The sequence below is a fragment of the Mastigoproctus giganteus genome, chromosome 1 (assembly GCF_048544385.1).
Source record: "Mastigoproctus giganteus isolate SK-2022 chromosome 1, ASM4854438v1, whole genome shotgun sequence".
Lineage (NCBI taxonomy): Eukaryota > Metazoa > Arthropoda > Arachnida > Uropygi > Thelyphonidae > Mastigoproctus > Mastigoproctus giganteus.
This window is the reverse complement of record NC_143575.1, coordinates 231,433,043-231,455,721: the sequence shown is the minus strand read 5'-3', so window position 1 is coordinate 231,455,721 and position 22,679 is coordinate 231,433,043. Positions and strand designations below refer to the sequence as shown.

The 22,679-nt window shown below is 40.3% G+C and overlaps 1 protein-coding gene across 2 annotated transcripts in view; it reads right to left on the bottom strand.

The window, feature by feature from the left end:
- Positions 1-3,188: 3,188 nt before the first annotated feature.
- LOC150091594 (COUP transcription factor 1-like) overlaps positions 3,189-22,679 on the bottom strand; it is a 68,460-nt gene continuing 48,969 nt past the window's right edge. For both annotated transcript variants that reach the window (XM_090376245.1, XM_090376249.1), the window contains exon 3: positions 3,189-4,175. In XM_090376245.1, coding sequence (XP_090232371.1) covers positions 3,901-4,175 — 275 coding nt within the window. In that variant the 3' untranslated portion in view covers positions 3,189-3,900. The remainder of the gene's footprint in view (positions 4,176-22,679) is intronic.

Genomic DNA, 22,679 nt, shown 5'->3' with positions numbered 1-22,679 from the left:
AAGTTTGTCCATTTGAATGTACTCTGTCCTTTGTTTTTCAGATTACCCAGTTTTTAAACTACAGCTTTGGAGTCTCCATTAACTGACAACGGAGAGTTCTAATATTTTGACTACTGAGTATATAAATAAGAGATCTAAGACACACTCTCTCTACCTGTCGATATAGTGCGCTCGTGGTAATTACAACATATAATTTTGTTGGATGATTGGACAAACATCGTGATTCTGTGAGCTGGGAATAACGTAACCTTTCACTCATCTGGTCTTTCTGATTTATCCTCAACTCAATTAAAACAGCCTTTCTACCATCCATGATCAATGAAGTTGTTGTGTACCTTGTCCTGGATTACGCATATGTAAGGTGTGTTTGCAATCAAGTTCTGATTGAAGAAACAGATAAGCAGAAAGTGTTCACTGAAAACTTTTGGTGCTGTATTTTCATGTTCTGCTCCGTGGTAAGTCATATATAAGAAACATGTCATCTACTTTGTCATTATCGCCAATAAATATAATTTACTACTTGATCACTGTTATTGGGTTATTATTACTTTGTTATTAAGTTATTTCTTTACTCAGTAATTTTGAACAGCAATGTCATTTTGATCATATCGTACTTTGCAGCGGGAGTTACGTAAACTAGTCATTCCTGTTTGGCTTCATAATAAATCAAATCAGTTATCTTCAATGATGAACTGAGGATTCCATGGTACCAAAAGAAGATATTCAATGGAGATAAATCGATAACTTTTACACTTACAGATATATCTCCATTTATTTTATTGTAAACGTTGGGATAAAAGAGAATAATCAAGAAGAATCGTTATGTTATTATTATGGGACGATTCACAGAGGTTCAACTCCCGTTCGAAATCACATCGCCCTCTGCAGTGCATTTCATTAATTACCACTGCGTATAATATTACTGTGTGTGATCAAAATTTCAGACTGATTGCAGATAAAAAGATAATTTTATTGAGACAAGTCAAAACTTGTTATGACTCCCCGATTTCAAGATAAAATCAGTGCCCGAACTTTGATCACACCTTGTATACTGGTACCTCATGCCGTGTGCTTATTCTAAACGCCATGAGGTGTTATTATATTGTCTGTATTTGGTTTCTGGGACTAAAAAACGTTCAAACCTTCTTCATATACACTTCATAATATTTGTAGAGTACAAAATATTGATTTGTATCTAATCAAAAATTGGGAGGAAAGAAGATGGAATTGATGAGAACACGTGGGTTCGATATAGAAGTCCTTAAACTTTTGCTTTAATTGTATTAACTACGTTATAACATAGGATACCATCCAACGTACGATACCATCCCGTCGTTCTGAGAACAGCAAGGAAACATGCACCTTTAGAATGCTTTTTGTTGTATTGTATTGTAATGTCTGGATGATTTCGTCATCTGACCATTTTGATAGAAGATGGCACCTTATTTGTAATTTTGCTTACATAAATGTAAAATTATACACTCAGTGTCAGAAAGATTGCCTTCGCTTGTCAGTAAACTGTGATGATACATTACATGGTCTACCCAGAAAATTGCTGAACATGTTGGACCACCTCCTTTGACAGTGATTCGATGTTGGCGAATAGCAGATGTTGGCTTTTGAAGAAATTAAGAAAACAGAGGTTGAGGACTGCGTAATTCGTTGGTTCTGCAACTGACAAGCGACTCTCTAAGGATTATCCTCGACTCTACACTTTAAGGGTGGTAATTTTTCTGACACTGAGTAAAATTTTAAAATTTTTCTGCTGTTAAACGCCTTTATTAATCTGTATATGCATAATATATTGCATTTATGTAAATATTTTGCTGTCACATATTCAAATAAAAGCAATACAAACATTTTAAATTGCTTTTATTTGAAATTATTGCTAATATGCGATACTTGTATCAAAAGATACATTTGCTACAGCCACTTTCATCACTTAACTTCAATATTCAGACATGAGCAGTGACAAGTGGTTGTCGTCTACTACTTCCAGAGCAAATAATCCCCTAATGTACAAAATATATGCTGTTCAGTTTAAAATCATGATGTCTGAAAGTTTGATTACCTTGGTTAACAAGTTCCCCTAAAGCAATATAAGAGTTGTAGACCGAGTTCGATTTGCATCTTTTATGTGGAGATCTTTCATAATCACCCCTGACAGCTGCAGAAATACGTAATAAACAGCTACTTGCAGTGGGTCCATGGGATTATTTCGGATGAGTGCAGATGGGCTCAGTACTCAAGTACCATTTGGTGTTCAATTATCTTCATGAAGACCGCTTATACAGATGACATTACACTAAATTCTGTATATTTAACTGGATAAAGTTTGGCTTAATACAACTATATATAGTTCCTTTGGATAAAGGTCTTTATATTCAACCCAAACAGAAGTCCTACCAAAAGAAATTTACCCAACATAATTTGACTTTCTACAAATATTTCACTCTATGGTTTCTACGTTTTAATATACTTGAGATCGGCAACTTGGCTTTCAACAACCCCATTTCTTATTACCTTGTTAATTAATAAAGATCTTTAAGTATACCAGGGGTTTCCATCCTTTTAATTGAGTATTACAGTGGAAGAAATGTATTTTTTGTACCATAGAAAATTTTCTAATTGGATAAAGTATTTTTTCCTGCATGCCACTTGATAACAAATACATATACTACTAGTGGTATACGGTTATCATATTATGGGACTCTTGATGTAGAAAAATATCCACGGATAGATCCGTGGGAGGTGTAATGGATGATTCAATTATAGTTTAAATCAATTAACCATTTTGTTAATCCCCTCCCGAATCATATAGTTTAGATTTGTCCTTGGAAATAGTACCAAAACTTAGGAGCCATCCACAAATCACGTAAAGAAAGAAGTTAGGTCAAATAACAGTTAATGCATTCCAGTGGGAGAGGAATTTATTTTCTGGAGCTGCTACTGTGTGGTGCTAAAAATATTTTTAAAAAATCGCGTTATGCAATTTGTGAATGGCTTTTCCAAAGATTTTAGAAGTGTTATTATGTTTTATATGGTGTAATACAAGTGGATAATGTTGATCACAAAAACAGACAAAAATACTGGGTTCACAAAAATTACTCTATTTCCGTAAACTTATTGAGACATTCAAAAATGACAACAGCAACGAGGAACAATAAAAAGAGGCAGATTTACCTCCGGGTAGACTGGATAACATAAGAAAAAAAAAAAAACAGTGAATCTGGGCTCAGAAACCATATTTATACATATTGTTCAAGTCGTTGATGAGTCGAGGGAAGTTTTCCAGTAGGAACACGAAGTGTCGGGGGGTGGAGGTAAACATTGGCGGCCCGATAGTCGCAAAAGACGCCTTCTTGTATGGCAAAAATGTGAAGCCCACCTGAAAGTTCCGTTATTTGTCATTGAATTACTGTCGTATTATAATATTTATTTATATTTATTTATATACTCTTTATCTGACATACACACTTCGGACCAAACAGGGCTGGCAAACAAACGAACGCTGACGTATACACATTGTACTGTATATTCACTGGCCGCCAAAATATGTCGGCAATTCCTATTTGTAGAACAGATCTAAGCTACACGACGCGTATATACAGGTGTTACGTACATCAGTTGGCAAAGATTCCTCAAAGGAACTACAGCAGCCTGTCTGTTTGTGCGTGTACGTGTGCACACACATACACCACAGTCATTGGTCTATAAAAACAGCTGTCAAGATGACAGGTTGACCTTAGTCGCTGCCCTATCCTTGTCTTCGTCTATAGATGAACCGGAGATAGACCACACGAGGGCGCCACCGTCGGCCCGACAGTACTGAAGAAGAGGTGGGTGCACGGCAACCGGTTTTTGCTGGATCTGTGGCCCCTGTTGGAGGCCCGCCAGAGGTCACTGAAGGGGCATGTAGGGCCAATTGAAGGAGCTTCCACTTAACAGCATGTCCCTGATCAGAGTCTCGATCGGCGTCTTTCCAACGAGACGAACGAAGAATAGTTGCTCTATCACTTGAGAGCTAACTGTTCGTAGAGAGGGTAAACGAAGAAGAAGTTTACCGAAACGGGTGGGTTGATTCGGGTACTGGGTCCGACAATACTCCTCTAATGCACACTGGGACTTCTCCTGTAGACTTTCTATGTGAGCCACGTCGGAGAGACCACAAGCATCTGCAAATAGAAAGAAGAAAAAATACGTCACATTAATGGTTACGTTATAGACGAATTCTTTATAACAGAAATACACTTGTGTAGAATTAAATCAGTTTAATTTTGCACGGAAATTAGAAAGCACGTGACGTCAGAGCAAATAGTACGTTAGACAAAGATACAATGTGCATTACCGTCTCATGAGCAACAGAACCAAGCGTTACAGTCACCAGACCTTGGGCAAGCAGCCAGGCTTGATCACGTGATTTTTTTCAACCCTATTACACCACAACAAACAGTCGTTACACTTGTCTCCACTTAAGTGGTTTTTTTCTAGAGAGAGAGAGAGAGAGAGAGAGAGAGAGAGAGAGAGAGAGAGAGAGAGTGAGTGTGTGTGTGTGTGTCAGCCGTGACCAATCACAGCAATGAGATCTGCCAGTTTTAACGACTATGAGCATGTGTGAAGGAGGAGGATCACCACCACCAAGGACAGACACGGTTTGTTCGAAAAATGAGACACGACACGCTGTCAGAGTCTTATTCTTAGCCAAATATTGCACACTAAACTAGTTGTGAATTGTATAAGCATGGCTCTGTTGGTAATTTGTCCCTCATTAGCTTGGGGGTACGTCATAAGTGTTTCTTTAGTACCAAAGACACCTAATCTTGTATCAACGTTGAGCTCAGTTTAAGGTTTAACTCTCTAAGATTAATTAAATTTGTAAGAAAGTTCTGGAAAAAAATTAATTTCAGGGAAAAGTTAATTGCTCGTCCTGGAAGCTGCTAAATTGCCACTTGGACTTAAGCTTGATTCTGGTTTCGAACAGAGTGTACTGAAAACACAATTCAAATTTAAAAATGAAACTGTTCTTTGATGTAATTTGAGTTCTTAATTCCGTTTAGATCATTATTATCTCTTCTGTCTTCTCCAGTCCCTCCCGACTGTCATTGGGAAGAAAAAGTGTAAAAAAAAAAAAGTTGAAGATAATGATGCACTGATACGATGACAACGTTATGGTCGCTAAGATCGTATCAAACTTGGCCCCACTGTGGATGAGATAAACTATTTGGTTAAGAGTAAGAGGAGGAAGGAAACGGAGTACTCGTTTGGCAATGCTAGCCAGATAGTGTCGAATATAAGCTACGTGACCTTTGACCGCTTCTATAAACAGAAGTTAAGAGGGGGTTCGTGTTTTAGTCTAGATGACAAAGTTCACCAATGTATTTACCAGTTAGTTCTTTGATAAGCTTCGGATGTTTGTGTTGTGGAGGCAATTTTTTTTTTCTGTTCCAAACAATACTTTGAAGAAGGGAGAAAAAAGAAAAAAAAAGACAACCGTTGGATATGCCATTGGGTTGAACAAGCTTGGGCTACTTTATTTTTTTTTAATATGATTTTATAGTAATTTATAAATTTTCAGATTAAAAAAGAAAACAATTAGCTTGGCGTCCAGTACTGTTTTAATCAAATATATATATTAACATAGCTGGATGAAAATAATAGAATACAATGCGAATAAATTGGCACCTGGGCTATTCTTGGGCTATTTTATTTTATTTTTTAATATAGTAATTTATAATTTTTTATAAATGTTCAGATTAAAAAAAAAACAAAAATTAGCTTGACGTCAAGTACTGTTTTAATCAAATATATATATTAAAATAGCTGGATAAAAATAATAGAATACAATATCAATAAACTGTTGCTTTTTAAATGTTAAACAATAAGCAGAAAGCACGAAACGAATGCAATGGAATTTAATCTCAACTCGTTATAATCGTTATAATGGAATGCAGAACTGATGGCAGATTCACGTGAACACGCACAGTGACGTCACTGAGATATCAGAATAGGAACTGCGCACTTTTCCTGAATAGCCAATAATATCACAATGACGATGCGACCTCTACATTTTGTAATCTACCATTTAAAAAATGAAAATTTTAATTTTTATTACGTCATTACAGCCTATTGTAAGTTTGTAGAAGTGAATTTGTAAATCACATTTTTTTAAACATATATATAGGAATACAAGTAAGTATAATTAGAAAGTATCAGAGATAGAATATATCAGAAATATTATGCATAAAAGCTGATATTTAATGCTATAAAATTAATGAAATTATAGATGATAAGTCATTATTATATTGAACGTGATTTTTTCTGAATTTAATTTAAAATTAGCACAAAGTTCACTTTACATTTCTGTTCTGGGGATAAACCTGTTAATATCTATAATATTAGTTTGTTTTAGATTTGCTAATTTAAATTTTATTCCGTTAATTTTTGAGGTATTCAAATGTAATGTAAACAGCCAAAATACTCTGAATTATGTGTGAATATTGTAGATTGGGTTGACAAAACGGCAACCGGTCCAAGTGCCTTTCTGGCTCGCCCCACATTTCGTGGGGCGAGCCAGAAAGGCACTTGGAGGCTGAAAGGTGTGAAAATAAACAAATAAAATTTTTTTAAGGGCGGTAAATTTCATTAATGCTTCAGACAGTACTTTGTCTGGACACCTAGAGATACCCGGTGTCAAGACAAAGCTGAAGCAAACGCAAGTTCGCTTTCTGTTCATCTGTGACAGCACTATATTTACAAAATAACTTACGTGACAATCGAGCGTTCGCGATTCTTAGCTACGCAGTCTTAAGAGTGGTTCGGCAAGTAAGTCCCATTCTTTTAATTTTTTTAAAATCTGGTTACACTATTGTAAATACAAGTGAAAATCAAACTGTACAGCACTCTACTCTGTTCGGTAAACTGAACCAGAAACGAAGGGGTTCTCAGACATGATAACCGCAATGGGTCTGAGGAGTATAAAGAGAATTCAAGATCATCACCGTGTCTAGTAGTCACGTAGGCTCCAATCACGGTCAACAACCATCGTTCTCGCGCGGTGACAATTTGACTACATCAAGCCTCCAGTCCCCACCTGTAAAAGTTGAAGTCTGAAAGTCTGACGGAGAGGGCATACAAAACACTAATTTTTGGCGTAATGTCTATTCCATAAGGAACAGCCATTATGCAGATGAGATGAAAATAGACTATCGGTATTACTAATTCATATAATAATGCTGATTTCTCAAAGCAGCTGAACTCAAACTTACTCCATAATACTGGTTAGTTAGTTGATAATTAAACTTTTTTCTATATGTTAAATCAACTATAAGCGATAAATTAATTATTACCAGCGTATCGAAGCAATCGAATACCTCACAAGAGATGATAAATTATCGGGTCACTCCCTGAATTATGGTTTACGACCATCAATACATGTGAACGAAAGCTTCATAAGATAAACAGTATAATGTTTTCATGAATGAACAATCTTCGAATAGCTATTTATTTTTCCTTTGACCAAATACTACCGATAGTTTAGCTTACATCTCAGAATCTATTTCATATCGTGAAGGTAGTGTCGAAAGTTTTTGCAAGGTACAGACCACCGACATCATAAAACAAAGAACTCGCATTTCAACTGCACAGCTGTTAGGCTGACCTCTGAAATAGTAATGACGAGGTTGACTTTCTTAGTCGCCAATAGCAATCAGGAGACCGGATTTTTCCAGCCCTCTCTCGAACAATAAACAGAAAACTTAAGGTTAAAATAATATTAAATAAATGAGATGTTTTTTTAAATACAGAAGACTCCGATCATTGAAATAAACTGGCAAAAGCAAATCGGGTAAACCAATTTGCGCCTCATACGAAATGTTCCAATAGCGCCCTCAACTTCTATTGAAGAGTACGAAAAGTTAGTAATTTTTTAAATAAAGATTGACTGGATGAAAATCCCTACCGCCTCTTTTTTTCTTTTCATACTAACGACAGGGTATAGAGCTTGTATGTATTGAAAAAAATGTTACTGTCAAAGACTTTCGCACAAACCAACACCACCACTTTGTTCCCACTTTTTGTAAATGGATTCCATCACACTTTTACAACTGTGTCGCCAGTCATTGCCAGCTTTTATTGTTGTTATGGGGTTTTAGGAGCATTAGCGACTAAGGCCATATTGCTCCATGTATACTATCTGTAAATTGCGTATGGTCAATTTTCTGTTTGCTGAACGAAAAACATGAGTTTCCGGAAGAAAAAGCCATGGTACTCTCGCCTGAGATCGACTAACTCAGCTACGTTATTGAAAAGGCCCATAAAAATTCCTCGCGTCATCGACAGAAATCGAACTCAGATCTTTTCCACTTGGCAATTCTACTAACTGTGCTACCCACGAGGGCTTCTAGTTTTTCAAAGGTGAATAGATTCCAACCAGTCAATGCATGCCAAATTCCTTGATGGTTCAAGTATAGCAGTAACAAACAGTAGCTTGAAGAAATGCCTACAGAAATCTGTAAATATTTTAAGGCTTTAAACCACTTTTCAGACAAAATCTTCCTTTTTGTTAACGAGTAACTAATTTTCGTATTAGAATGGTAGAGCAAAAATATAAAAAAAGTCATCCGGGTACTGAAGGCCTGGGGTCAATAGCGTAAATTTAAATTTTTCAACGGCTTGAAAATCAAACCGAAGGATTTACATCCAATTAAACTTTCATTAGTTTCAGTAATCGCTCTGTACTTAATGTAAATATGCTGGTATAATTTGCAAAGCGAATGGTCATAAACAGTCTTCAAAAATGTTGAATGTCGTTGCAAGCAATTAAAAACGAGAAGATTGTATTCCTATGAAATATTTTTAAAGCTGAAATCTTCGGTATCCCTTTAGGGAAGTATCCCACAACCATTCTGCTTGACCAGTATTTGGTAATCGTTGAGATTTCAGTTGTCGAACTGTATGTGGGCAGGTTATTTCGCTAGTACTATCTTAATTCGATAAAAAATAAACGCAAATATTAAGATAGGACAAATAAGAACCTCATAAACTCGTATCAAAAACACCAGACAACCAATCAGATGTTATCTATCATGTTTTTCATGCAATTAAATTAGGTGTAACCTTGTGCGAGAGAAATAAAATAATATTGCGAGATCGCGAAAATTGTTGATGAAGGGATTGTGTATCCCTTCCCCGCGGTGTGACCCTTAGAAATTCCTCCCATCTTGACGGGATTCGAACCCAGGCTTTTTTTTTCCACAGCGATTGTAAGCATTGTGCAACGCACAAGGATTACTCATGCAGAGACGAAGTGTATCTTCTGAACTATCTCAGCAAGTGCTCGAACTGGAAAAGAGAACTCTGACATTCCGATCCCAAGGTTAATTAAGTATAATCTACCTAATTGGATAAATAAATCGATTAAAGTGACGTAAGAGAGAGAGAGAGAGAGAGAGAGAGAGAGAAATAAGTGAATTCCAACCTATAAAAATTGACGAGAAAGTGGTGTTATCCGAGATTTTTGTTATTCAAGCCAGTCTCAGTTCCACTCTATTTCAAATCCGAATCAGTCCTAGTATGGACCAAGGGCAGATCCAGACTATTTGTCTAGGAGAGGATTCTGTCTATACAATAATGCCAGGAGCGTTGTAAACAAATTAAATTAATTTAAGAGTTTGATCAAGTCAACAAATGCTGATGTGGTTGGGCTTACTGAGACGTGGTGCTTCTCATAGATACGAGATGAAGAATTTCATTTCGGTGAATATTGTTTTCAGAAGAGATAGGGAGAGACGGAGAGGTGGGGGAGTGATGCTTCTAATCAAATACTGCCTGAAGGTGGCAAAGAATGTTCCCAAAGGCAAATTAAGGTAACGCGAATGTTGAGTCAGCATGGTGTGAAACGACTTGCAGTAAAGGGATGGCATATTATAGGCCAAACGACTCTGAGGAGTACGATTGATTGAATTCGCTAGTAAGTGCGATTATCTCATTATGGACGACTTCAGCCTCCCTCTAATAGACTATCGATGGCACATTTTGGCTTTAGATGCCAATGTGCCATAAAACAACAAACAAAAATACACTATAATGTAACAGATTTTTGAACAAACTTGATGATTACTACTTATGTCAGCATGTCCAAATAAGTAGCAATGGACTACTTGTCCGAACATACAACGGGCTCATATCCTAGATCTGGCAGTAACTACAATACTATAAAATGGGTTGTAATATGTCACCAAAGATAAAGACAACAGCTTCATTTCAAGAGAGATGACACCATAATGGGATGAGATACTCGTATTTCTTGGGCTTGATTAAATGGAGAAACTACTGTATGGTGGCGACACAATTATGCTATGGGAAATATTCAAGGAATTTATACTCGAAGCCATTCGTACAAGTGGTCACGTTCCATAAATGTAAGATGCCAAAATGGATGACATGTGAGGTTACAAGCTCAACTGGGCAAAAGACGCAATCAATGGAACAGTTACAATGACGTGATTCTGAGTTGTATAAGCACTACAAGTATAAGAGAATATGTAACGAAGTTACTGATGGGGTATGGAGGACAAGAGCTGATTAGTTGCGATGAAAGAAAGTTTACCAGAAATGGCATATGATTCGAATTGACCATTCTCGTCGATATTTACAATCGAAAGCAAGTTGGAATCTGAGGAACGTTAAGGAGTCGGATTACTATAAAATATATATACACTGGGCAAAAAAAATACGAACCTTTATTTGGTATCGAATCGGGCCACTTTTGTTTTGAATAACAGTAGGTGTGTAGCGCGGCATGGATTCTATAAGTTTTTGTGAGTTTTGGTCTAATTGTAACCATTTCAGCAAAATATCGCGTAGTGGCAACAAAGATGAAGGAAGAGGACTTCGTGCCGAATAGCTCTCTCCAGCATATCCCACACATTCTTAATAGGATTTAGATCAGATGAATGTGGGTGCCACGGAAGATGATGGAAATCTGTATCATGTTCTCTGAACCATTCTTGCACGATGCCCTGTTGCATTGTCTCATCCATATAGTGGCCATCACTTTTGAGATAAAAGTGTAACATTGCAAAGTGCAGTAGATCTGATACAAAATTCAGGTACTTCCTGGATGACATTCGACCTTTCAACGGATTCAATCCGTGCCAACAAAACATTCCCCACACCATCACATCACCTCCAGATGCTTTGGTTGTCTTAAAGGAGGCAAGAAGGGTCCATCTCTTCATGAGGTTCTTGCTAGTCTCTACCATCGGTGCAAAACAGTGTATCGTGATTTGCATGACAACACGACTTTCTTCTGTTGTTACACTGTACAATGACGACGTTCTCTGTACCACTGCATGCGGATTTTTATGTTTTTTTCTCTGAAACAAGCGACTTCCGAATAGAAGGCTCAATTTCTTTAATTCTAACGCATGATAAGGGTTGAAATAAAGCAGTTCTGGGCTTGGTTGAATTCAGATGTTATTTGCTTCATACTAGACATCCCATTTTTCTGTACAGTGCTCTTTACAGTACGACGGTTTCGCTCTTGAAGTATTATTTTTGTGCCACATTTACGCCTTTGAGGTGTGGAAGAACCGCTCGATTTGAAACGAATCTGAAATAAAATTGAAATGAATGCTTTTGCGAAACGAAACCAGTTATGTCTTTCGTTTCTTGAATCGTGACTTCTGCTAAACGTGCACCTACGATAAGACCATTTTCAAAGTCTGATAGATCACGCGTTTTCCCCATTCTGGATTCAGATTACTGCAGTCGAACAGCCTGTGCAGTCTTTATACTTTCTTTGCATCTATTTGCATTTGTTCGCATTTCTTCTGTCCGGGATTGTCTTAATAGAAAGGTTCGTATTTTTTTGGCCAGTGTGTGTTAGCTGCATAAGGCTCTAAGGGAGGGAGTTGCCTAAAAATATGCTGTTTACAGCAGAGGAGTTTACAATTAATCATTTGGACAATGAATACAAGGAGTATTTAGTGGTCACGCGGATTTTGAACTGTGGTCTACTCGAAGGGAGTGAGGCTGCATTCTCGCGCTTCACACTCAGATTAGTTATAATCAAAAAGACAGCATGTGGTTGCATCAAAGTGTTGTGAATATTAATGAGAGGGTCATTAGACTACGAGAAGATCCCCTTGGATGGAGAAGTCAATGTCTCCCCAGTGGACAGATGTAGCACTAAAAAGGAGTTGGGTAACCAAAGGTCAGCGAGTTTGACTTCGGTGGTAAGGAAGATCAAGGAGTCTGTTGTTAAGGATGCAGTTCGGGACCATCTTGGCAAGAACGGTATCGTGAATAGATCCCAACATGAGTTCGCAAGGGAGGTTGCATCTAACTGTTTAGTGATTACTATGATGTAACTGTTTAGTGATTACTATGATGTACTCACTAAACAGTTAGATGCAAGTAACAATTTTGACATTATATATGCATTTTTCATAAAGTACAAATCTATTTGTATACCGCCCCAAATGGAAATCTGCTCTATAAACTGGAAGAAGTTGGAGTTACTAGTAGGGTTCTATGTTGGATTGCAGGCTGACTAGAAGACAGAAAACAGCGGATTGTCAGAAACAGTTAGTCTTCAGGGTAGACCAGAGTAATAAGTGGTGTCCCTGAAGGCTCGGAGTCGGATCCCCTCCCGTTTTTAAATTGCATAAATGATAATGTCGCGAGTAACGAAGGGAAGCTCTCAAACGTTTTCTGATGGTTTGAAGGTGGGAAGAGTGGTTAGTAATTCGAGTCAGTCCATGTTGCTTCAAAGAGACTCAGTTTGGTTGCATATATTGTAAAAAAATTTTAATGCTTTAAAATATAAGGTTATGCATACAGAGAACAGAAAATCTGGACTTGACACTCTTAGAGTAAAATTAAATATCTTATGGGAGATCTGACTGAGGTGTACATAAGGCGCTAAAAGGGTTGGGTATGATGAAGGAGGAGGATCTCTTCTCCCTCGTAGGGACAAAAACCAGGGGACATATACACCGATGAGCCAAAATATTATGACCTGCGAGTCATTATGCAAATCGAAGCAACTGCAGGTGAACTACGGCGCGTGCGCGGGTCGGTACACGATATAAAAAATACCTGATACTGAGCTCTGTTAATCAGTGTTACTCTTGTTCTTCAGATGGTAAAGGCAGCAGACTTAAGCGAGTTTGACAAAGGACAAATTGTAATGGCCTGACAAATATGCTCTGACCCAGACGACTGGGTCAGAGCATATCCGAAACGGCACGGCTGGTGAGATGCTCACGGTCAGCCGTGGTTAGTACCTACCGAAAGTGGTCCGAAGAGGGGAAACCCACGAACCGCCGGCAAGGTGTTGGACGACCACAGCTCATTGATGCTCGAGGTGTGCGAAGGCTCTCCTGGATGGTACGTGCCAACGGAAGGGCGACTGTGGCGCAACTAGCCGGTAATTGGAATGCTGGTGATGGGAGTAATGTGTCACAACACAGTACATCGAACCCTGCTGAAAATAGAGCTGCGTAGTCGCAGGAGTCTGCGTGGTAGCACAGTGGACGTTCTCCCCACACCGGGTGGAAAAGGCCCGGATTCGAATTCCGTCGACGATGCGAGGAACTTTAATGGGATTTTTTCACTCCGTGGCTGAGTTAGTCGGTTTCAGGCGTAGATAGCAAGGCTTTTCCCTCCCAGAAACTGGGGTTTTTCGTCCAGAAAACAGACAAATCGACCATAGAACACGTGCAATTAACAGATATAAGACACAGCACGGCAGATGAATTTAATTATTCGGGTGGCCTAAATATAATAGTTTTTTTACCTAAACACCACTACTACTTGAAAAAAGGAAGATCGACCACACCACTAACCCGGAAACAACCACTCCATGAAAAAATGGTGAATCTCCACATTCCTCAAACAGACCTGCCAACAATGCTGGAATGACACAACCAAGGTGCAATAACCAAGAAATTCTTACCAGAACTTGACAAAACTCACCCAGCACCACCACCTAGTTCTCTCCAGGCCTCATGGTGCCATCAAAGGAAAACTAATTACCCTAGGCTTGACTAACAACCCGCTTTGCTCCTGTGGCCTCCTGGGAACACAATGTACCACTGTCTGCTATATGAAGACCTCCGCTGCATATTGATCACAATCATCCATTTCAACCCGAAGGACCAAGAGCACTATCTTCAGGAATGAAATGAAACATACAATGCCTTCACAAAATTCGCCCATGACCTGTTTGAGAGACGAATAACAAGCCTACCACCATAACATGACTCTTCCAAAGGAAAAATCACCACTCATATGCCAAAGGAACAGACCATTCCAAACTAACCGGTAGAAATGAACCAGGCCTTCATGACCTTGAATCTCGGACGGGATTCCTCCCACAAATGATCCTAACATCTTGGAAACAAAGATTGGGATGCTGTCCTAGCCACGATTTTTCTACTGGCTGTCAACCGACAGCTATTGCCAATGTGCCATACAGTCGATTTAAGCCAGCTCCCTTGCCGGCCACTATTCCTCCCCTTCGCTGGGCGGGGGGAAGTAGATGGCCTCGCTGTCCCCTTCCCCTTCCGCCGCCCCCACTTTCCCCTCTGGTGGGGCATGGGCATGCCCCACTCTAACTGGAGTTGTCTTCCCTATCGGCTCCATATTTCTGTCTATCTCCCCCAGTCTTCAGTCCCCCCCCCCCCTACTCTACCTGCACGCAAGTGAATGCCCTACACAAACTAAATTCAACAATCTGAAATCAATTTCACCCACCATTTTGGGCTTTCTTCTAGCGCTTCCCCACCACGCTATGCGATCACCTTCTTTTTATTAAGATCCTAGCCACTGAAATTAGGTGGCAGGACCTGTGCCAGAGTAAATCAAACTACTAGGTACCTGCTCTGCTTCCACAGGGCAAAAATGGGGTAACGTCGGGCCTCAGCAGAGGTCTGGCGGCTAAATGGCCAGAAGAACAACGGTACACGACACCACACATCTCATAATCCACACACTTTTAAATCTCTGGCTTTTACAGTGATCTGTATCACCACACAATGTAAACTACGCGGAGATGGGGAAACCCCTGATGCCGTTTGACCCTAAATACACTTTACACCTAAACCAGAGATTATTAAGAAGACAGTTGAGACCATTCCGGAGGAAATATTAAAACTATACAACAAATGCCTAAAAGAAGGATACTTCACCTGCGCTTGGAAGGTGACAACACTCCGACTAATCCTAAAAAATCCAACAAAGTGGCAGGACCTCCCGGGGTCCTACCGACCCATAGCACTCCTCACAGTACTCAGCAAACTGCTGGAATACCTGCTAAGAAATAGGAGAGAAAACCACTATTCAAGTAAAGGCACAGAGTCCTCGAATCAGTTTGACTTTCGGAAAGGACACTCACCAGCGATGCCCTACAAAAAATTGTCAATGCTGCCACAACAACAGATCGGAAATACTTTCTCGTCATTGCAATCGACTTCGCCGGGGCGTTTGACACCCTTTGGTGGCCAAGCGTCCTCGGCAGGATCCGGGAGACCAACCTTCCAATCAACCTATTTAAGTGTATAAGGACATATCTATCCAACAGATTTGTCAAAGTCCCTACTCCATACTGCACAGTAACAAGATCAATTTACAGAGGATGCCCACAAGGCTCCGTTCTGGGCCCACTTCTTTGGAATGTGGTGCTGGACGGATTTATAAATCTCAATCTCGGAAACGCCACATCCCAAACCTACACAGACGACCTCATTCTGATGCTGACTGAGGACAGCAGAGCAAATCTGGAAACTACAGCAAACTGGGCGCTTGCCACCCTACAATAATGGGCCGATAGAAACAACCTAACAATATGTTCAGCAAAAACAAACTCGATTCTACTCCGGCGGACCCTATACATTAGGAGACCTCCCAAAAATCAAAGTAAATGGAACCACTATCAAGCTCACAACAGAAATGAAGCACCTTGGTGTCATTCTAGACAGAAATTTAGCCTTCATCCCCCATATAAACTACCTCCGGAACAAAAATTTCTCCTCTCTCTTTGCAAGAATCACCCGTAAGGACTGGGGCCTGAGGAAAAAGACCCTCGCCCTCTTTCTTCCACAAAACTGTCTTTCTGCCAGTCATCCTGTATGCGTTGGGAGTCTGGTATAAAAAAGCAACCGCAACAAACAGAAGAAAGCTTGAAGTTGTACAGAGATACATCCTGCTCACGACCTCTCGAGTCCGCAACGCAGTCAGCACTCATGCGCTCCAGGTCTGTGCCATGGGAGCCCTCCCTCTGGACCTCGAGATAGTTCGCCGTGGACTCCTTTACAACCTTTCCAAAGGCAAAGCCGTTACTTGTCAAGACTTCACCAATCACGCAAAAATAGAGAAGAGGAGACTCGCCTTACATCTTCAACAAATCTGGCACACACGCTGGTAGAAGTCATTAAAAGGACAAATTACATGGAAATTCGAGCCAATAATACAAGCCGTCTATCCGGAATATCAGCACTGATTCTCCCCAGGACTGCTGGTTACGTACCTGCTTACTGGTGACAGCGCCATCAGACATAAATTATCAAACTTTGGACTCAGTGACATCCCCCCCATATGCTATTGTGGAATGATAGAAACATGGGAGCATCTTATGCACCACTGTCATTTATATGACGACCTTCGATGCCGCCTTATCACTGAAATCCAATATGTATTACAAAACCATGAGGACCGTATACCGGAGTAGGAGGGTAGTTACAGGGCCCAACAAAATATGCACAGGACCTCTTCGACAGAAGATGAACTTTTCCCGTGCCACAATCCCAGCAACCACAACCAACGTAAACCCTAGCTAACTCCCTCAATGAAACCACAAAATCTGAAACCACCAATCACCGGAATCTATCAAGCCTGACCAGGTAAACAATTACACAATGTCCAGGGACGAACACTCAGCCGACTGAACCAAACTACTTAGGATGGGACCACCACAAACAAAACCCACAGAATCAACCCAAGGAACTGACCAAAAGCAGACATATTGCTAGTACTTGACAATCACGGACTGGACCAAACACCTCGATGTGATAACCACGGACCTGACCCAAGGATTTGACCAAATAGCAAGCATATTGCCACCAAGCCTTTTTGGCGATCTGTGCCACTCCCTTGCCTGGCCCACTTTACCCTCCCTGGCGGGGGGAGTTGATAGTGCTCCTGTCCCCTTCACCCCTGTTTTTCCCTCTTTTTCCCTCTGGTAGGGCATGGGCATGCCCCATTGACATCTGATTGGGGTCGTCTTCACTATTTACCCCATCCGTCTGTCTTTCTCCCCACAACCTTCAGTCTCCCTCCCCTCTCTATCTTCGCGCAAGCGTATGCCCCACACGTCAAAATCTCTAACTTTGTCCAAATTACTTTTTGCTCACATTTTGGCCTCTCAGACTTCAAGCACTCTCCCCACGCAATCGATCAATTATTAAATAATTATTATATGTATATATAGATTTATTTATCATTATTTTTTTAAAGATCCTAGCCACTGAAATCTCAGGAAACTAGGTGGCAGGACCTGCCAGAGTAAATACAAACTATTAGGTACCTGGTCTGCCTCTACGGGCGAAGTGCGGGCAACGTCGGGCCTCAGCAGAGGCCTTGCGGCTAAATGGCCAGAAGAACAACGGTACATGACATTATACATTCCAAGATCCTCACACTTTTAAATCTCTGGCTTTTACAGCGAACTGTATCGCACCACAATGAAAACTACGCGGAGATGAAGGGAACCCCTGGTGCCGTCTGACCCTAAATACACTTTACACCTCTCTAAACACCATTGCTGACCAGGTACACCCATGGCAAAGGTCTTCCCCTCTGGCGATGATATCTTTCAGCAGGATAATGAGCCATGCCACACCGCCCAGATTGTTCGAGACTGGTTCGTGGAACATGAGGAAGACTTCCAGTTAGCCGACCGGGCTAGCCGGGTGGGTAAAGTGCCTGGCTAGCAACCCAAAGGTCGCGGATTCGAATCCCGCCTCGGGCTTGGATCAAAGTACTGCAAAAACCTTGGGAGGTGCATTATGGCCACAGAAGCCGATGCGCCAACAACTACCAAAAAAAAAAAAAAACTTCCAGTTATTTCCGTGGCCTTCAAATTCCCCAGACATCAATCCCATCGACCATCTGTGGTTTGTGTTGGGAACAGCAACTAGGATCTGCGGCGTCTCAACCACGGACCTTACAGGAGTAAAAGGATCTGCTGGTTACGTGTTGGTACCAGATACCACAAGACACATTTAGAAATTTTGTAGCGTCCATGCCTCGCCGGGTACGAGCTATTTTGGCTGCACGTTGAGGACCAACATCATATTACGTAGGTGGTCATAATGTTTTGGCTCATCAGCGTATATAAAATCTCAGGAACAACTGAAAACTGGATTTCATGAAGTTCAACTGTGGACAGGGTGTTGTCGAACACTGGAATAATTTGTCTCCGAAATGGCAGAGGCAGCGAGTTTGGATAAGCTCAAAGCGGGGACACTTTATTCTTATTCTCATGAAGAATGTGAGTACTCTTTTCATTATTATTATTTTATGATTTTTGGCTGATGAAGAAAAGTCCCCTTCCATGTATCATTTGGCTTAATTAATATTCTTTTTAGGGGGTTGCCATATAACTATAAATGTGTGATTGACATTAATTGATAATCAAGCTCGGAATTCAGCTTGATTTTATTTTAAATTAAAAAAAAATGCGTTAACAACACGAACAGTTACCATACAACAGCTTAACATAATAAAATTTACATGTCCAGTTTACTCAGGTTGTAGAAGGAGGGAGGGGATTACCAGTAAATTGGACCACTGGTTCAATGGATGAAAAGCGAATTTTTATACTTAAGAATTAAATTAGTGCATAAAAGGAGGTGTGGCAATAAAGTTCCCGGACTGGTGCTATTGCAGTCATGTTCGATGAGTTCGAGTTGGGGAAATTGTGGCAAGAGATCGTCGTTTGAACCTCAGAATGATGGTTGATGAATTGGATATGAATGAAGAGAGGATTCGTCAAATTCTGCATGAAAAGGAAGGTCTGTTTAAAATTTGTGCCGCACAGCAAGTAACGAAGGTGTCATCATGCGAAGATTCATCTAGACTTGTCAAGGCAATCCTCATTTCTTCGACGGAACTATCACTGGAGATGAGAGTTTCATGTTTCAGTAAGACACAGACACAAAGCGTCAGAGCGTGTAGTGGACGCTTTGTGTCTGTGTCTTACTGAAACAAAGCGTCAGAGCGTGTAGTGGACTTCAAAATCATCACCAAGAGCAAAACGTTTCAATTTACAGAAGTTCAGGATCAAGACGATGCTGATCGTGGTTTTTGATAAACAGGGTGTGATTCAAAAGTAATTTGTACCTGAAGGGGAGAGACTCAATGCTTCGTTCTATGCAAAGGTGCTTCAAAGAGGCCGCAATTTCGAGAGAAAGGCAGCTGGTTCTTGTTGACGATAGTCTTCGCCCATTCCGCACTTGATGTGAAGAGACGTCTGACGAAACATGATATTTTACCATCCACTCTGCTCTTCCTCTTTCTCAAGGTGAAAACTGCCCTCAAAGGAAAGAAATTTCAGGATGTTGAGAACAAATAAAAAGATAACCGCCAAAATGAACATTACCTTTTTGGACCCCTTCGCTGACTCTTTTTATAAACTTTTTGAATGGTGAAATACGTTGTTGTTGTTTTGGTTTTTAGGAGCATTAGTCATTTGAGCTCCTTCGATTTTGTTAGTGTTATTGCATCAGTCCCGGAACTTTATTGCCTCATCTCGTATAATCAAAATTATACTTATTTTAATTTGGTGTTACCGATTTAAATTGATATCAACAATCGATTCCCTAATGGCTCAGAAACCTTCCTTGTGGTCCTCGCTTTTTCTCAAAGTTTTCTTCCTCCTTCCCACTTCTTTACCTGGGTTCTTTCCCTCCTTCCTAGGCAGGAGGGGGTTCATCCCGACAGGCGTCCCTTTACTAAACTGGCCAGGTTCCACGTTCCGTGGACGGATGCTGAAATGCCCCTTCCTGGTGGGGGGCCCTTCCAGTAAGTAAGTGACCAAATGAACAACACAACAACCCAGTTATCACGATACGTACACTACTCACACCCTCATCTGCCCTTGGCAGATTTTGCTTCTTCACAGTGACACTTTTATGCAGTTTTCTGGGGGTCCACTGATACCGCTGAAAGATACTCACTGTGTCCACGATGTTCCCGGTTTGAATCCCATCAATGACGCAAAGAACTGTTATGGGTTTTTTTCAATCCGTGGCTGATTTAGTCGGTCTCTAGCGAGGATAGCAAGGTTCTGAATAATCTGGTTTTTCGTTCAGCAAAGCAAGAACATATATAAATTAAAATAATTAATTTCATTGCAGCCTCAAGATGTCTTTGAGTAAGGAAGAACGAGTCCAGTTAATTCTTCTCGTAGGAAATCGGAGTCAGAGAGAGTCGTTAACAGACTCCATACAAACCGCAATCCAATAACTCAGAGCTGTGTTAGCAAACTTGTTGCTAAGTTTAGGAAAACAAGAAACAGAGAGAATAAACCATCGTTGTGGCCCTTCGAGAAGGGCCACAACGATGACACAGCAACCGCTATCCTCGCTCATTCATGCAAGTCTTAAGGCTCACATATGTCATCCATACAAACTACAGATCTTTCAGAAATTAAGCGAAGGTGATTCTGACCGACGGATGGAATTTTGTGAATGGACTAGAATTTCCCTCCACAATTTTGTTTAATGATGAGGCTGTTTTTTTATGGAAACGGTGAGGTAAATCGACAGAATACTTGATAACGATCTCAAAACAATCCTCTCTGGTTTACTCTCTCGAGAGAACAAGGTGCTACTTATAATGGTGTGTCATGTGGGAAAATTCACATCATGGGCCACTTCTTTTTTCAAGGAAATGTCACTGCAGACATCTATTTACGTATCCTCAACGAGGAAGCATTCCCCAGTGTCTTCAACAAGGATGGAGATTTTCTGACTTAGTTCCAGCAAGATGGTGCTCTTGCACATTATAGCATCCATGTAAGAGAGTTTCTGCACCAACAGTTTCCTGGTAATTGGATGGGATGTCGAGGACCTGTGGAATGACTAGCGAGAAGCTCGAATCTCACAATGCTAGGGTTTTTTTTTATATTTTTATTTGCTCCGCTTGGATTTAGTACCCCTTTTCAGTTTGGAGGCCCGGTTGCATTATATCCGCTGTAACTCCCCCCCCCACTTAAGAACTTACCCTACTTCATGAATCTGAAATATTGGCTAATGATGTGGCAAGGTAGCTATTCACAATATCTAGGGACATACCGCTACCTCAATTTTATCCTTTAGAAGTTGGGTACCATTTACCAGAATATAAGAGTATTAGTTCAAATGATCACAGAGTTCTGGATAACGCTATTCACTGTCCATGGAGAGAAATGAAAGAAGCTGACTGGTCTCTGGCTGGGGAGTTCCTTAGCAAGCAAGGAACACTTCAACTGGATATTTCCAATAAGTTAAAATTCGGAGAAATTATAAAATGACGTAACTTATCAAGTCAAGGTGGACATACCACACATCCCACCGTAATATTAACCATGAAATAACCGTTGGACTGTTTGGCTCTTATAAGTCTAGCTTGGTGCAATGGAATTTGGAAAATGCAGATAAACCATATAAATTAAGAAAAATTGAAATGAGAAGGAAAGAAAAAAACATAAGATAAATGAAATTCGTTGTAATATGTGGTATATAAAGTAGAGTAGAACCTCATAAATCCAGTAGCACAGACTGAATTCGAACCGGCAACCTTTAGACAAGCACGCTAATCACTGGAACATTCAGAAATCTCCGAACGTAGTCTATCATACAACAACATTCAATGCGAGTTCACAGAATACTGCAAAGCCAATAGCGAGGATGGGATTTGAACCGGAGACTTAGTTTCTTAGACAAATACGTCACCCACCGGACCAATCCGGTAACACATTTTAGGTTCAAATTTCCACAGCCACGTTGTTGAAAAGACCTATAAAAATTTCTCCCGTCCTCAACGGGATTCGAACTCAGGTCTTTTCCATCCGGTGTGGGGAGGAATCCTATCAACTGTGCTCCCCCACGACAGCTTTTGATCATGTGACGCATTAAATCAATTTATGAAATCGGTTCACCTCAATATATGCATAAATACAAGTTTCAAAAACCTGGCATGGGTTAGATCCCGAGGATAACAGATTTATGAAGTTCTAGTGTGCTGGATGGATCGTTTGTGTACACTATACTGTTAAAAGTAACCAGACACTTGCATATTTAAAAGAACCTTTTGTCGATACAATATTTAATAATGCATTTAGTTCATCTTCGGCCTTAATCACACTGTATCCTAGGAGATGAACTCCAAAGAAATTTGTGGTAAGTGGAAGGCGGTATAGTGTAGCCACTTCCACCGCGCATAAGTTTGTGCGGTGGAAGTGGCTACACCGTTACGAAGATCCATAAAAATTCCTTGCTTCTTTGACGGGATTCGAACCACATCTTTTCTATCCGGTGTTGGGAGGATGGCGATTATACCACTTATGCCAGCTACCAGGGTTATAGAACAGTCAGCTATAACTAATAAAACTTGCTAATACCATTACTTATGGA